The 16,399-nt window shown below is 56.7% G+C and overlaps 3 protein-coding genes across 3 annotated transcripts; 2 read left to right on the top strand and 1 right to left on the bottom strand.

The window, feature by feature from the left end:
* Positions 1-399: 399 nt before the first annotated feature.
* B0H18DRAFT_955998 (uncharacterized protein) lies at positions 400-1,595 on the top strand (the record flags this gene model as incomplete). Its single annotated transcript, XM_048042421.1, has 2 exons — positions 400-917; positions 971-1,595. The coding sequence occupies 2 exons, from the start codon at positions 400-402 to the stop codon at positions 1,593-1,595; spliced, it is 1,143 nt and encodes a 380-aa protein (XP_047891761.1).
* A 7,871-nt stretch (positions 1,596-9,466) lies between these two features.
* On the top strand, positions 9,467-9,619 carry B0H18DRAFT_849903 (uncharacterized protein; the record flags this gene model as incomplete). Its single annotated transcript, XM_048039596.1, has 1 exon — positions 9,467-9,619. A coding segment is annotated over one exon (153 nt), but the record flags the coding sequence as incomplete, so codon positions are not given.
* Positions 9,620-14,627: 5,008 nt separating this feature from the next.
* B0H18DRAFT_1120596 (uncharacterized protein) lies at positions 14,628-15,428 on the bottom strand (the record flags this gene model as incomplete). The annotated part of the gene is made up of 3 exons (XM_048034160.1): positions 14,628-14,950; positions 14,988-15,131; positions 15,182-15,428. The coding sequence occupies 3 exons, from the start codon at positions 15,426-15,428 to the stop codon at positions 14,628-14,630; spliced, it is 714 nt and encodes a 237-aa protein (XP_047891759.1).
* Between the last annotated feature and the right edge of the window lie 971 nt (positions 15,429-16,399).

Genomic DNA, 16,399 nt, shown 5'->3' with positions numbered 1-16,399 from the left:
TAATGGCTGAACATACATACTTCCCGGGTTGGTGACATTTGCGGAGGCACTCGCCCTGCAACCATTCATTAATATTCGTTACGTACTTACACACAACGCGGTGTTACTGTAGTGTCCTCGTCACCACGAACCTGTGACAACTGCGTCACGCCATGATTTGTCGCATCGTGCTCTCAGACCAGATCAACTGTCCCTCCTCTGGATGCCACTGGGCGACTGGTGACGAAGAATATATTGTTGTGTATGTCGCCTTCTCGTATATCCTACACTGTCCTCATGGTCACACGCAGACACCGCTGAAGAGCCATACTTCGAATCTTTCTCATCCGCCATCTCGTCTCGGTGGCCAGTGGCACCTGTAGTCAAAGCACGACAGGAGATTTCCCCCCGGTTCGTGCGATGGCCCAGCGGATGGTATTCTGCAGCGTTTCGGCTGCTGTTCGTTACCTCGGGGATGCTCTGCAGACCGCCTTTTGGTTGCTCAAGAAGCCGCTGGGTGGCGTCATCTTTGTAATGGCCCTAGCAATCCTCTGTAATTATGTTGCTGGGAAGATCAGTGGCATGCTTTCCCCCCTCTGCTTCATTCCGGCCATCTCATCTACCATGTTCTGCGTCGGTCGTACATCATTCTCGCCCATCATGGACAAGGCGCCACAATCAGGGGACCTTGTCAAGTTGATCGAGCTGCATGGTGATTTCGGGAACCTCTTGGACACGAACGTGGACACAGCCAAGATACGCACGAAACTCAGGCAGTCGGAAGTTGCGACCCACGACCTGGTCGCGCACGTGCGCGCCAGTGACCTGCGCAGCCATGATATACTCGCGGAAGCTTTGATGCACTTCGTGGAGGATGCAAAGAGGACAGGAGATGGATTATATAGACTGAGCACAAGAATTAGCGGCGCAGTAGATCGGTGAGTCCGGCGTACGTTGGACTCAGAGAACTTCTGGCTCACTATGTATTCAGCATCACGGTCGTGAACAACAATGCTATGAACACACTATCCGCCGTGACGGTGAACGATAGCCCACCGTCGTGGATCACTACCGCCTTTTCGTCTCGCTCCGGCACTCAGGAGGCAGTCATTATCCGCTCATACGCAGATGTGATGGAAACATTGGCACAGGAGACAGAGCAGGCGCTTCTCGAGGCATCTGCCAGCGTTGCAAACCTCGAAAGACTCCAAGAACGCCTTTACAAGATCCAAGAAATCTGCGTGAGAGAGGGTCTGTCACAGAGTGATGCACACTCGAAGCTGCTTTCCGAGATATGGTCCATTCTCGGCGGAAACCGCGATGCGCTGCGCAAGACTAAGGAGCGTCTTTCCCTCCTTGCGGACGTCGACCACTATCGGAAGCAGGCTATTAATCACGTTGTCTGGACGCGCGACGTGCTCCTGGAGGTGGCAGCGGATGTGGAGGAGCTGCGGGACCGTGCCGCCGCGCCTCAGATTGTCGGTGAGCGGGTGCCGGCGTTGCTTTTAATCCAAAGCATTGGTCGAAGTATTGAGAGGCTGAAGGAAGGGCGTCAGAGAGCGGGAGACAAATTACTGGTGTCGTCCAACGATCACTACGGCGGCCACAGAGATTGAATGATTAGGTGGGAGGCAATCTCTGTTTTGTTTTGGATCGTCAATAATGTACAGTAGGCGAAATGTAGTGCTCTTTCAAGCAAGCTTGTACGTACCGCGTCATGAACCGCCGCGTCAGCAAAGCCTTAAGGCTGCCACATGAAGTGTCCCCTTCGCTCGCAGACGAATCAGGTTCAACAGGCGAGGGCGCTGCCTGCCCCAAGTGGGTGCGTGCAGCCGACATATGCTGCACTCGATAGCTACTGAATTTGTTATCCGCCTGGTGGCTATGGTGGGCAAGCATGACTCGTGCTTAGCTGCCGCGGTACACTGATATCATGCCACCTTGACAGCGACGAATCATCTTCAGCGAGATCTTCAACTTCGTCGGTATCCCATGTATCCGCCCCCTGTCTCGCCCCCCTTACTCTCTGAGCATCTATAATGAAGACTGCGCACGACGCGCCATGTAACCGAGCAAGGTACAGATACCGGCGGACGCAATCGTTGTGGCACATTCCGGTGACACGCCGCTGGGCGATCTTGAGGACGCACGCCCGACGGATACGATTACCCGCTACTAGTAGTCCGAGGTTGGACCTTTCGCGCCACGCGCCTTTGCCACATCGCGTCTCGCGCCTGTATCCTCCTCGTTCCCCACCCAGCTCTCTCTATGCTCGCCGTATGGGCTCGGAAGGCTTATATTCGCACTCTAGGCGTCAAACTCAGCGCCTTGAAGGTGTCAGCAAGGCCATATCATCGACCCGAGTGCATTAGCAAGCACATACGCCTGCGGGCGTAAACAGTAGGGCCACAATCCGAAACATCTACGGGGCGGGAGTCACACAGTCCACTCCCTCGACGATGGCCGACGCGACTCGCGTCTTCGGCTCATACGCATGCCGTATCCGTTGTCTCTCCATAGGTGCGGGAATTCGGTGTAGAGGCGGCGGACGTCCTCGGGCATGCGTTCGGTTGCTCATGGCCGCCCATTCGCGTACAGATTGAGTCACACTGCTTACTCGCGCGCTCGCATTCTCCGAGGTTCTTTCTTTGCCTGTGCGCTCCCTCCCTCACTCACATGTTTATTTTTGTTGGGTTGGCGAAGAGACTCGGCTGTGGCAGGAATGCGCTTCGGGTGCGCGCCTTCGACATTTCCGCCAGCACCCACCGGCAGGCGAGATGACGGCCGTCCGCGTCCGGCACGCGCAAGCGAGTCAACGTCGACAGTCTGGCTTCACTTCTAGGCTCGGAAATCGTGACGACGATCCCAAGCGAGTGCTCATCGCGCGTCGTTCGTTTTCTCGTAACAGTATTGCTCACCCCGTCTCTGTATCCGGGTTTTCAGGGCACAGCTTTGTGCTTGTGCTTGATTGCTCGCTATGACTTTCGCTCATCGACGTTCCCTCTGATCAGTTTCACTAGTCCTAGCTAGTCCCAGCTCGTTCGTTGAACAGCGGTGCCCAAACCGCTTGCTTGCTTGGTGTATGGGCTCGCCATCGGTACAATGACAAAATATAACGTATGCGCTGCGCTGCGATCGGTTCACACGTCACGAAGCCAGTGTGGAAGGGAAATTTGTCCCACGCCTTTCTTTTTCTCTTATGTTACAATTCCCTACAGTACGCTCGACTCCACCGGCGCGCTTGCGACGAACCAGAAGGCTGCGACGCGGACCCGCTAGTAGGACGAGGCGAGCGCCGCGACGACGAGTGCCGCACCTGCTGGGGGACCAGGTCACGAATAGCGAATAGCACCGCGTGCGTGCTGACAACCTCGTACCTAGGCAAGGGTTCGTTGCTCAACGCCCGAAGGCCTGGACTCAACGGACGTCCGTCTTGCAGAAGGGTGTCCATATGCCTGCTGTTCAATAGTTTTCTTATTTGGTATCATTCCTTCCCGATACGTCAAACGCTCATGCATCGCGCTTCTTTCGAACCATCTTCCGCTCGCCGACGTCTCTCTCTCGCCTTCTGGTTTTTATATCTCTCTAGCTCTGCTGTGATTCTAGAACCTCTCGCCTGTATTTGTACTGGGCTACGTCGCCCTGCTCTCCATTGAATTCCCACTCTGCTCTCTCTCTCGTCTCGCAGTCCCGGCTCCGGCATTTAGACGCGACGCAGCGGTCGCGGGTGCACAGCAAGTCGGGAAGCAAGTCGAGAAGACCGCGTCGAGTCGCGTTTCGATATTCGTAAGTATCCCATCAAGTCTCGGTGGCCTAACTATGTTCTCTAGACCACCACCACCACCGTCCTTCGCCAAGCCCTACGTCCATCTAGACCACTCGACCTCCCTGCATCAAGGACGAGCGTACGTGTGGTGTGGTTTGTCGTCGCACGCACGTCTTCTCTCCGACACCAGCGCTGACGGTGCTTTTGTCACGCTGTTTTTGACGTAGAATCTAGAAACAGCACCATTCACAGGCACATATCGCGAGTATTGCGCGGTCTAGTGAGGAAACAAATTGGTAACATAAGGGGCGCGACACGCGTACGATGCATGCCCAGCCGCCTCGTGTAGCAGATAACAAGAGGGAGCCTGAGGGAATTCCTAGACTAGGCTAGAGGGGATTCCTGCTGTGTTACTGGCTATAGTTAAGGTTACGAGCTCCCTCCTCACACGCCGCGACATGCGCGCTTAGTACTCAGTACTCAGTACTCAGTAAGCGCTCACTGCGTCACCGTATATATATACGGTATAGCGCTCACCAGTTCGGTGAGGATCACGTGCACAAGTCACGGTGTCTGTCCAGCCTGTGATATTGCTGCCAATACTTACATAGACAATGCACTGTGCCACGCGAGTATCCGCCACCGGCAGGCGTATGGATCCCAGGTGAGAAAGAGGTGCAGTTATTTCCTATCATCTCTAACAGCCACACGCCATGTCAGGATATCGTAGTTGGTTGGGGCTCCTTCAAGCACCGTTCACCATTATATGGCCGTTTCCTTGCAGTTCTAGACATGTGGGGCTCGCAGGCGACCGACGGGATGGGCCCGCACGAATTACAGCCACTGGGTTCTCGGATGCCAGCTCGAACAAGCGACCGGCGAGTGTAGACTTGCACTCGGGAGCAAACAAGCGCATGAAGGTATCTGCATCGACGGGCAAGCGGCCTGGCTCGCCACTCTCGTCAATCGAGGTCAAGCGCCGACGGTTCTACGAATGGCCTCAATCAAGCGCTGCTGCACGTCGAAGGCGAAACATTAGCCATAAAAACACCTTCCGCATTTCAAATCGCGAGGGACGTAGTGATGCTGAAAGTCACAGAAGCAATGGTAGGCAATGTCTTACTCTGTACACCTCGAGGCCGAGACTCAGACTTTAACGAACAGACGTTACCTCTCTATCGCTTCACGGCGAAGCGGAGGCCCCTTTCGTTACGGTCTCGGGGGAAGTGAGAGAGATCGAGCCGTATATCCCTCCAAGGAACCAAGCTGCTGCCCAATCATTGCCTCAGTCCCCGGTCATCACCTTGGATGCGAAGTATTCTGTCGAGCTGGCACTTGAGAACGACACAGAGACGGGTTATGGCCCCACCTTCGAGCAGGGAGACCTCGAGCACGGCGACGCACTATCCAAAGCTCTCGACAATGTCCAACCAGAGCACCTCTGTACCGCCCAGCAGCGCTACCCGAGCGAAGACAATCATTATATATTGTCCACGGCCCTCGAGACACTCGACCATCGTGTCTTTGTGCATCATACTGGTGGTGCCAGCGGCATGACACCAGCTTATGAGGCCGATTTTTCCGACGCGCTCGCTGTGGCGGGCATCGACGAAACACTACTAGGTAGAACTCCGAGTGCTTCAGGTTCTGCTGCTTCGTCGCCTTCCCCTTTCCGTGATGACGCCGTCGGCGGAAGCGTTGCCGCATTGCTGCCCAAGAGTCCAGACGCCGCTTACCCTCCGTCAATTGATCCGCTCATCCCTTCGCTACCAACGTACGCTGAGGACGCCACATCGCTATCCGGTCCGGACTGTAATAAACTTTTCCAGTGGACGGATTCGACCCACAAGTCCCCGATGCTAAACGCCATCGCTGCGTTGCCGCTTACTCCGGACGATGCTTACACCCCTCCAACTGATTCGCACGTTTATCCGCGGTCGATGTACAATGATGTAGCTCTACTGCTACCTGCCCCAGGCAGTACCGATCTTTCCCACTCGGTGAATTCACCCTCCAGCTTCCCGATGCTCAACGCCAATGCTGCGTTGCCGCTTACTCCGGACGATGCTCACCCTGCTCCGGCTGATCCGCATGTCTATCCGCTGTCGATGTACAATGACGTAGCTGTTCTGCTACCTGCTCCGGGCAATGACGACCTTTCCCAGTCGGCGGAATCACACTACAACCCCCCGATGCGCGATGCCTTTGCCGCGTTGCCACTTACTCCGGACGATGCACACCCTCCGCAAATTGATTCGCTCGCCCGTCCGCTGCCGATGTACGGTGTCGCCGCCACATCGCTGCCCACTCCAGGCTATGAAACTCTTTCCCAGTCGACGGAGTCAGCTTACAGACTCCCGATGTTCAACGATATGATTGATTCGCTCGTCCGGCCGCTGTCAATGAACAGCGATGTTGCAGCACTCATGCCCGCCCCAAGCCATGAGATCCATTCCCAGTCGACGGGAAGCAGCTTGATGATATGCGACGATATTCTACCAACTGCGGTTGACACCTATTCGGATCCACTGGAGTTGGCCTTCACGGATTCTGCGCAGTGGCAACGAATAAGCGCAGACACTAGTGCTCGCCGAGTGAGCGGTCCTAGCGAAGGTGAGCATTGCGTGTGCTCGTAGTCATCGTATGTGGCTTTTATCATGTTGCAATTCAGGCCGATCAGCGAATTTGGGGCAACATGTATCGTCCGAAACACCTCCTAGCCAGGTCTACTGTGGCGAGAACGATGGCGAGCGATATGATCAGACGACCGAGGTAGCCAGAGTGCCTAGTGATATCAAGGAGAGTAGTGAACTGTCAGGTGGCCGGCGGTGGTCTAGGGGTACCAAGCTGACACCTGCCTCTCGGCCCCTGGAGATGGCACGAGCCCGCAAGTTGCGCGCAAGGGTGCAAGAGGACAATACAAAGGCGGCGTCGTTAGGAGCGTTGGAACTAAAGGTTGAAAGTGCGCTGTTCCAGGTCATAATCGTGTCAAGACGGCTGACACTACTTTCTAGCGATAAGCGTAGTAAAGTGGCAGAGCTATCCTTGGCGTGACAACTCATGCTGGCTAGACACGTCGCTGGAGCTTATCTTCCAGGTAGCTATGCGAGATTGGGACTCGTTCTCTCTTTCATTCCCACACGCGCTAGGTACGACACCTCTGTTTGGTGTGTTCGAAGTCATCGATCAGCGCCGCAACCTAACGCGACGGCTGCACTTCGGAGACCGTAGCTTCGCCTCACTTCTGGGTGACCAGCGAGATACGTTGCGGCAAATGTTGTTAGATTGTAACGTCACGCGTTCCATGGAGTCAATTGACTCTGTCTTTGTGAGTCCACGAATATGACTGATACTGTAGTGTGCGCTAACGTTCTTTCCAGGGCTGGTTAGCATCTCTCCTCCGCCTTGCAAATGAAGCGGGACATGATCACTCCCTGTGGTACTTCCAGGGCCGTAGCGTTCAGCTCCGCTCCTGCTCAGGAATGCTGGACAGTAGTGAAGGTTATAACCATCACCAGCACAGAACCACGCCACGCCACAACTTTTTTTATCAACTCTCTAATTGCGATCATGCACGCTTCGAGGGCTCCGTCTCTCGCTGGTTTCATGATCAAATCAACGTGAATCGCAAACCCATCGGTACCAACTGCTGGAGAGCACGCGATGGTACCGTTTATTGCAGTGGAACCGCGCAGCTTCTGGAACTGCACTTCGTGCTACCGAACATGCTCATCATAGAGGTAGGATCAGAAGACAAAGCATGGGACTTCCCTTCAGTCTTACTGCCACGGCACGACGTAGAGGGAATTGCGCCCGCCTCCTATGCCGACGGGCCGTCGGGTATGCAATACGACCTCATCGGGCGGGTTCTATACGACACGCGAAGGAACCATTTCCTCTGTCGTTATATCGATGTCCTCGAGCCATCTCATGTTCTCGAATACGATGGTCTGCGGGCTCACGGTATGCCACAGTGTGTATGCACCGATGGTGCTGACGCCCTTGCGGGTTCAACATTCGCGCCCCCGCACGGTTGCTATACGCAAGCGGTGATTTATCACCTGCAAGGAGGCTCGCGCGCACAAAAGAGCATGTCATCTCACCAGATATCACGCATCGAACACGAACACGCACTCCGCATCCACACCGCCGAACCCGATGTCTTCCCGCGAGTTTCACTACACAAGACTGGATTTGCTGTCATGCCTGACGAGGACCGACCCTGGCTTCTAAACCCCTCTCGTAGTGCAACAATCGACTATCAGGCTCCCATATCTAGCACATTACAGGCGGTCGCACGGAATCCGCGCCCGGTAGAAGGCAGCAAGGCCAGGGCGAGACCGGACGCTGACATGGTGAGACCTCATGTATTGAGAGCTTGGCGTCATGTTCACTTGGAGCTATACATGATATTCAGGACTCTGCGATACAGCGGGATGGCTCGTACGAGCCGATGTATTCCAGCGACATCCAAATTGTTCAATCCAATACTCCAGAGGACTCTTCGCCGAAACTTCGATGCAGATGCGGTATGCGTGGAGACGTGAGCATAACAACAATTGATACCTTGCCGAAGATTGCATGTGACCTCTGCAATTGTTGGTCTCACATTTCATGCCAGAGAGAAGGACGGGCGAGCAATCTCAGGTCACCGGAACACTTCGTGTGCGACATCTGCGCCGGAAATGACTTGCCGAGAGACAGGTAAGAATCATGATACCAACAACGCGGAAGAGGGTTTTTAGCTAATGCGCCGCAGGAGGACACCACGATTCTCTTACCGCGGTACACTTATGACCCAACGGGCTTCGGGGTCGCGAGTGAGCCTGGCAGACCGATTGGTGTACGTTCTTTTAAGCCTAGCCTTCTATTTTTTCCTGATTTCATCAAGTAGTGCAGGAAGGGGTGCGCTGGCGCGCCACGGGAAATTTTGGTATCCCGTCCGCCTGCTGCAAGCTCAGAGTTACCCTATTCGAGCCTGGCAAGTAGTCTGGTGGCGGGGTTGCGTATTCCCTAAGGACGTGAGACCTCCAGGCAGAACTGCACTGATCCTTGAGACCGACCTAGTTGACGAATTGTGGGGCGACCAGAAAGCCCGGAGATGCATTCGAGTGAGTACACCCGCAACGTCTATGGTAGCTATCTAATGCGACCATCACTGGGTAGCTGGGGAAATGGGAGCACGCTTGGAATGCGGAGTCGGAGGAAGATCTTTTGATCAATCCTGCCTCATATCCGTTCTCTGCTGAGATCGATGAAATATTGACACCGCACTTACAAGTTTTGGCAGACTTAATCAACTCAACGTCGATCCATGATCGTGGCACCATAGAGGCTATTATACCCGCCTTTGACGCTGTCCATACGGCGAAGAGAAGCTTCGCACTACTTAGATCTGGCGTTATCGCGGACAAAGGCGACCTCAGTGTGACGGACTATGGCCGTATCATCAATTGGATTCACAACAGGGTCCCCGGTGCAAAGGGCAAATCTCACAAGTGGCTTGGCTGCATTCCGACTGGACACGCAACTACGCTGGTGCTCAAGGCGCGCCACAAGCACGAATTCATGCAACATCCCGATTTCGCCAAGAAGCCCACGGAGATCGACCGGGAGAATTTCCTTCTGGAGCAGGCATGGACGTACCAGCAGAACACAGTCCACCCGGACGACATGACCTGTGATGTAGATCGAGAGTGTATCCAGCTCTTCGAGCGGCGCCTGTTCGAAGTCTCAGCCAGGGCGGGCCCAGCAAGCTACGAACAGTGGGGGTTGGATGCAGGTGATCATCAGGGTAAATGGTATCCTTATGGAAATCTGCCGTCGGACTGGACAGAGGAAGATTTCGCCGTCAGTGATTCGGAACTGACCGTAAGCACTTCACTTTTGGAATCAAGTAGGCCTTGCTGCTAATGATCGCTGCCATAACATAGAGGGGGCCCGAGTATATCTCGAGTGAAGAAGACGATGATGCTCTGGCTAGAGCAGCTCAGGCACACTCCAAGAGGCCCCGGCCGAGGCCACGACTCCGACTGAAATAGGTGTACGCGTCTTGCTTTGCGTCTCGTTTACTGTTTCTCTTATGTACTATATGACTGTCCTTCCCTTCAATGTACGACCGACTATAGCCCTGCGAGGAGGCAGGCAGCGATCGTAGGACAGACTTGTTGGGGGTTGGTCTCGCAACGAACCATTGGTCATTAATTCATTCTCAGTCGGTCCATTCGAGCTCGACTACAAATAGTCCAAGACTTTTCTTGTTCCGTATGCTGTAGCGAACCCCGCATTCCAGATGGGGGTGTGACGCGTGATAATCTGACAGGATCCGGCGCAGCGGCGGGGACGCGTGTGACGTGTGATGCGCCCCCAGGACGGTGATTCAGACAACCACCAACAACTCCTCCTCTCGAGCTCGTGCCGTGTCCCACTACTAGTACCCAAGAACGACGCGCAAAAACGACGCGCCCGAGCACGACAAGCCCGAGCGCAACGAGCACCAACAAAGGGAGGTAAACAGCAGGACGAGTAGTAAACAAAAGGACGGAAGGTACAGGGGAGCATTCTTTTGTGTACCTACTACCGACGATTCTTGCTCAGTTGATGCTACTTAAGGTTACCACGGCCGAGTAGGTGCCTCGACGAGCAATCAGGTTTTGATGCCTTTACCAGTCTTCACATGTCACATCCCCCTCGTATGCCCGCGCGTCCGTCCGTGCATTCGGCTTGCCCGCCCTCGCGCCCACCTGCTTGCCCTCTCGCGCCCGCATGCCCGTCATCTTGTCCATTCGCTCTTGTGGTCTACACGTACTCCTGCGCGTAGTTTTGCGCGCCAGCATGGCGCCCTGGCCAACGTGATCATCGGCTCGCTAACCTACCTCTCCCTCGTCGTCTTGTTGATCATCGCGCCCACAAGTCCGCCAAGGACGCTGTCGCTAAAGCACTTGCTTTAACTGCTGGGCGCCGCCCCGCGGACGAGGACGAGGGTGACCAGTCCGCACGGGAGCATGACGCAGGTTGGAGGTCCCACTAGCCTACGGGCTGGTGGTGGTGGTATATCCATCTTAGGGGTGGCGACTCGGACGCGAGCCCGTCAGGCTTTGGTAGGATGCATAGCTCCGGGTAGTTCTCAAGGTCCAACGAGCAGGCGGCTGCGCGGCTGAGCGCGCTGGCGGACCTCACATTGGGTTCATCGAACTACTACGCTGACGCGTTCGCCATCGTCGCCTCTGCGGGCGAGCACGAACGCAGGCGTGAGCATGACCCTGCTGGAGGCTCCGGTCCGCCGATGTCGCGCGCGAAAAGCGGAGAGGACCCTCCTCCTCAAGTGCTCGAGTTAGCTGCCTACTGTCCCAGGCGCCACCCCCCCCCTCCACCCCACCCCGTATCGCCTACTAGGAGCGAGGACAGCGATGGCAGTGCCTGCAAGACAAGGAGACGGAGCTTCTTGGGCGTGAGCAGGCAGTGCAGGCGAGCGAGTGTGAGCGACTCGTCAACTCGAACGAGACGAGGGCGTCGTACGTCAATGCACGGAGCTCGTTCTCGGAGTCGGATCCGCGCAGTTCGCTCTTTGCTGAGTCCAGCGCCGGCGCGGTATGAACCCGAAGCGCGACGGCTGTCTGCTATGGGCGGCGTGGCAAGTGCCCCTGGTACGTTCGGGCGCTCGACCTGGAAGCGACTGCAGTCGCCTACGCTCCCGCCAGCGCCGATCCCACCTGTGGTCATACATACTCAGTTCGCCGCCGGCGCGTCCGACGTCTGCATACCCCCTAACACCCCGCGCCTCGGGCACCCTGCCGCTTTCGTCTGACTAAAACTCCAGTCCGTACCCATACGGATGCTTAACACCCTCGACCTACGCTGCGTATCCTTCCGCTTCCTCAGTATACTCATGGCGGCCTCCTGCAGCCTCCTGCGGCTGGTAAGACTGACCTTGCTGACTGCCTAGAACCACATAGCACGATCGTAACCCGTTTGTCTATGTGGCGTCGGCAGTTATGCAGGGACTCCTGCTCGGTCTACTGTCACCGCTGCAGTGCCCCTCGTTGCCATCCCCACCCGTAACACCGAATATTGGAGCGTATGCGCCACCAACCTTAACCTCAGGTACACCGAGCTCCACCCTACGTATGTGCGGCAGGTCTCCTGCGAAGGCGATAATCCGTGGCATCTGCCGCTCGCGCTCGAGCCGCGCAATACGATATCAGCCTTTCCGCTCGCCATAAGCTCGCCACGCTCCCGCGGTGACGCCTGAGCGCGAGCAGAAGTGCATGTCCCCGAGGGGCAGGCGCGTGGGTGTCACGGAAATATTCAAGTCTGTACACGGCCCAGTGGGGTCCAGCGGAGCCAGGAGGAAGCGAACGAGCGGAGCGGATGAATGAAGTGAGCGGATGGCGCTCCGGGAGACACGCAGGCTGATGGTAGTTCGAGCGTTCTACAGCCTATGCCATTACCGGCACCGAAGACAAGGCCACCCCTTTAGTTCTCCACCTTCATCTCGTTTGTTCCTCGATTATTTCGTCATTCGGTTCATCTCGACTCGCTCCTCATGCATCCATTGTTGTACTCGAAGTGGCGTCGGGGTGTCATTGCCACTGCCACAGCTACGTACTTCCTTTGTATCCTTACTTTGTAATCTTACTGACTGGGCTTACATCGTACTGTTCGGGCTCGGAGTGGCTCAAGTCCCAGATTTGTATAAAGACGGTGCGTTTCGAGAGCTGTAAGCCCAAGTCCCGTCCAAAGAACTCTCACCCACCCACTGTTTCCGCCTAACACGACTCATGCGCACCGCCACCCGCCACCATGTGCTCTCGCCACCGAACCCGCATACCTCATGCCGTCGCTACAGGCCCGAAACCTCGTCTTACAGGCGGTTTATCCTTCGTGTTCATCCTGCACAGGTGCCACTGCATGCACAGGCCGACGAACCCGACGAACACACCTTCCTCACGCCTTCGCTACAGGCCCGAAACCTCGTCTTATAGACGATTTATCCTTCGCTTTCATCCTGCACCAGTGTCACCGCATGCACAGGCCGATGAACCCGCCATACTACCTGGCCCCGGCTGTGTACCCTCGGTGTGTCTGATCGCGAGTTGCCCGTGGGTACGTAAACTGACAATTAATGCCACACCAGACAGCCCTAGTCGAAGCTGGCGATACCGCCGAGCGCGAGCGATGGGCCGGATTGAAGTTCAATCATCAATGTTGCGGACTTTGCAACTTCTCTACACCTGTCGCCGACTCACTGGCATCCGGCTTTCTTTCCGCTCAGCCTGCCGCATGAATCCTTGCGTGCGCTTCTCCGATCATGCACGACTTGTCGAAGACCCCAGCACGAAAGGACGACACTCGCATACATGAGCCGATGGTGGTCGTATGCGCGAATCCCCGGCGCAGCCTTCAAGGATGGCAATGTCACAGCATCCGAAAAAAGGGCTCGTAAAGCATGCCGACACCGACGAGGTTCCGCTGCTACTCGTCGACACGGTACGACCTCACTGAGCAATCCCCCTGCTGTACAGTGTATGAGCTCGCTGTGAGCCGCCGCCTGCACGATGCCCATCTCCGGAACGCACGTTCCGGAGATGGGCCACGCGCACGCCGCAGCACACCCTGCCTCGTTCACCGCTAAGTCGTATGTTAAGCCTTGAGGAGACCATCAACTAGTACGTTACCTCGTCTTCCCCGATAATGCAGATCTCAATTCAATGTAGGCCTTTCACGGAGATGTTGTCAGGGTGCGTCGTGAAAGGCGATGAGCCTGAGGACACCGTCCTGCGGCCGATCAAGCAGCCCGCGGCGGCGGTGGCCAGGCGGTATGCTCCCCTCACCACCACCTCCCTCGGCTTCCTCATGCGATGACACGCTTCCCCGCCGCCCAGAAATGCACGCAGACGGAGCTTGACAGCGTCGTCGGCGGGAGCCGCCCTACGCTCGTGGACCGTCCCTAAAATATCCTCGCCGTGTTCGACGTTGTCCCTACTGGCGATGCGCCGAGCCTCACGCCGCGTGGTGACGTGGCTTTGTAAACTGTCGCACGTACGTCTATCTCACATGGGTTCGTGTGTCTGTACTAAACTGATGACACCTCTCCTATCGTGACTGTCGTATACTGTCCGTCACTGACCATCGACGTGTGTGTACCGTCCGAGACTCCGCGTGCGGTAAGTGGCATTCAATCCCGGATTGCTGAGAAATTCATTGATTTTCTGAGCGAAATCGCTGTCTTCAAGCGGATTCCGATTCGTCGTGACCGCCGCGGGCGCTTGGCCCCGGTCACCGCGCGCGGTCACAACCCTTTCCACCTTCCGCTCGGCCTAAGTATTAGGTTACACCGCCCTTCCGCCCCTCGGGCATTCCCGGAGCAGCCGCTCCTCGCCCTTCGCCATTGTTCATTTGCTACAGTAGTGCTATGTTCTGACTGCCACGCTCGACTCATTTGTAGCCTTCGTCTCTTCGCATGTAATCGCGTCGCCTCGCAGGTAACAGTTATAATTGTAAATGAGACAATGCACGGCACATTGTAAAGTGATTGCGCAAACATTTCCATCGTAAAACACCAGCTATGTATGTACCTCCAAGTCCTTCTCACGTAAAATCTATCACTATCTCTTTGGCCCGACTCCCGGCGCCGTGTTGCTGCTGTCGACACAATGGATGTCGAGGCATGCCAGTTGACTAGATGCATGGCCAGTCGCACATTGGAGCTGAGACGACAAGGGCGGGGTGGCTACCGGATGCGCGATCGTTCTGTACATCCCGGTATCCTCCTTGCTGGCTGTCCGTGCGAGTTGTTCCGAGGGCCGCGGAAAGGCCAAGGTGCGGGAGTGACAATGGAGATGTGGACGAACCTCTGTGTCTGCATCATTGCGCACTGGGACTATTTTCTCGGCGAGCTTGCGAGCAGACGGTGCGCGGGCTCCTTGGTCTTCGCACCGGGCGATGAGGCGTACTCGACTGACAAGCCGCCCGCACGAGGGAGTTCGAGGGTCGTCGGACGATGAAAGTGCAAGGGAGAAGTACTGGAAGAGGGCGTGGAGGTCGTGGGTTGTGATTCTTGTGAAGCGCGGGAGTAAACGTTGCGCGGGGGCGCAAGCGCGACTCGGATGGGCAGGATAATGCGTGGCGGGGGCGTAGGTACGTCGAGGACAGAGGAGAGGTAGGTGGATGCGGAAGATGAGTCGGCGAGGGCAAACGGAAATACTTTCCGGGGTCGTAGTCACGCGTGGTCCTTCCCTACTTCCCTCCCAGTCCGGCGTGCTCGTGCCTGGTGGCCCCCCGCTCGCGATCTTGCAAAGGCTCGTTCCTGCGAAGAGGGGTGTCCCCTGGGTGCCTTGGAGTGTTTGTAGCCATGCTAGCTGCCAGGTTTGCTGCTGCGGGGTGGCTACCGGGCGCGCAGTGGTTCCGCACAGCCCGGTATATATGGGGGCCAACCGCGCGTGTTGTTCCGCTGCCTAGGGTGCGAGATGGGGAGCGGTGAGCGGACGGAGGTGGGTGAACGAGCGGGGCGGATGCCAGGCACGCAGGGGGCTTGCACAGCGCGGCTCTCGTGAGCGGACGCTGGCGGATGACGCGGGAGATCCGCGGGCGTGTAAACAGGCGGCAGCGCGGGCTCAAGAGCGCGCGGTGGGGCCATGGGCGCGTTGGGCGAGGACGGGTGCATGGATGAGGACGGGTGCATGTTGGATGAGGACGGGTGCGCGTAATGCACGTGTGGAGGAGCAGAGGGTAGTGGAGGAAGAAGGAGACAGTATTCACCAGAGTCGTCCTCGTCCTGATTCTCCTCTCCTCTCTGTCGAACTCCCTGTGCTCGCCCTCGCGGTGGCTGGGTGTTCGTGCTAAAGGGTTACATCATCTCCGCTTGCGTTTACACGCGTCGGGGCGACCTGCTCGTCGGGTTTGCGAACGCATAGCGCGTGGGTCGCCTCCGCCGTGGGTCGGACCTTCCGTCGGAACCTTGGCGCGTCGGACTCGCCGTTGCGCAAAGGGCGAGCGCGTGGTTGCCCGACCTCAGGCGTTGTTGATCTGGCGACAGCGGAACGACTACCGGGCGCGCGGCAGCATCGCACATCTACCTACTCAGACACCCAATATGTCCTGCGCAACGAAGTCGACACACACGTTAAGCGCGAGCCAGTGAGGCGGCTTGTGGCTGCGCTGTACAACTGAGAACAAGCGACTCGGAGGTCTGCTGGACACGCGAGGGCAGCATCCTCGCTCCAAGCATCCCTCACTGACGTCTTGCGTGTGCAACAGGACCCCGTATGCCTTGCGTGGTGTTGCATACTTGCGCTATGAAGCGTAGCAGGCGACGTTGGTCTGCCTAGGCTAGTCGGAGACATCATTGACGGCGGGTGGGCTTAGTACGAACGTGTTGTGTGACGATGCTACAGCTAGAGCAATGTACACAGCAGAGTAAGCAGTGAGTACGACGGGTGATCAGGTATGATTGTAGCACGTACGTAGGACGACGTCCAGGTGTGTTGGAGCACGTATGAGTAGCGGCGTCGTGTCGGAGGTGGGATTCATTGCGCCGTGTGGGTGGGCCTGTATCATTGTCGCGGAACAGTATTGAGTCAGACCCGGGTCAGAGCGGTGGGGCGAAAGTGCAAGAGGCGGACTGTCATAGTCGTCGATTGAGTGAGGGCGCAG

The sequence above is a fragment of the Fomitopsis serialis genome, assembly GCF_022376445.1.
Source record: "Fomitopsis serialis strain Sig1Antser10 chromosome Unknown B0H18scaffold_49, whole genome shotgun sequence".
In the NCBI taxonomy this organism is placed as follows: Eukaryota; Fungi; Basidiomycota; class Agaricomycetes; order Polyporales; family Fomitopsidaceae; genus Fomitopsis; species Fomitopsis serialis.
This window is presented reverse-complemented; position numbering and strand designations above follow the sequence as displayed.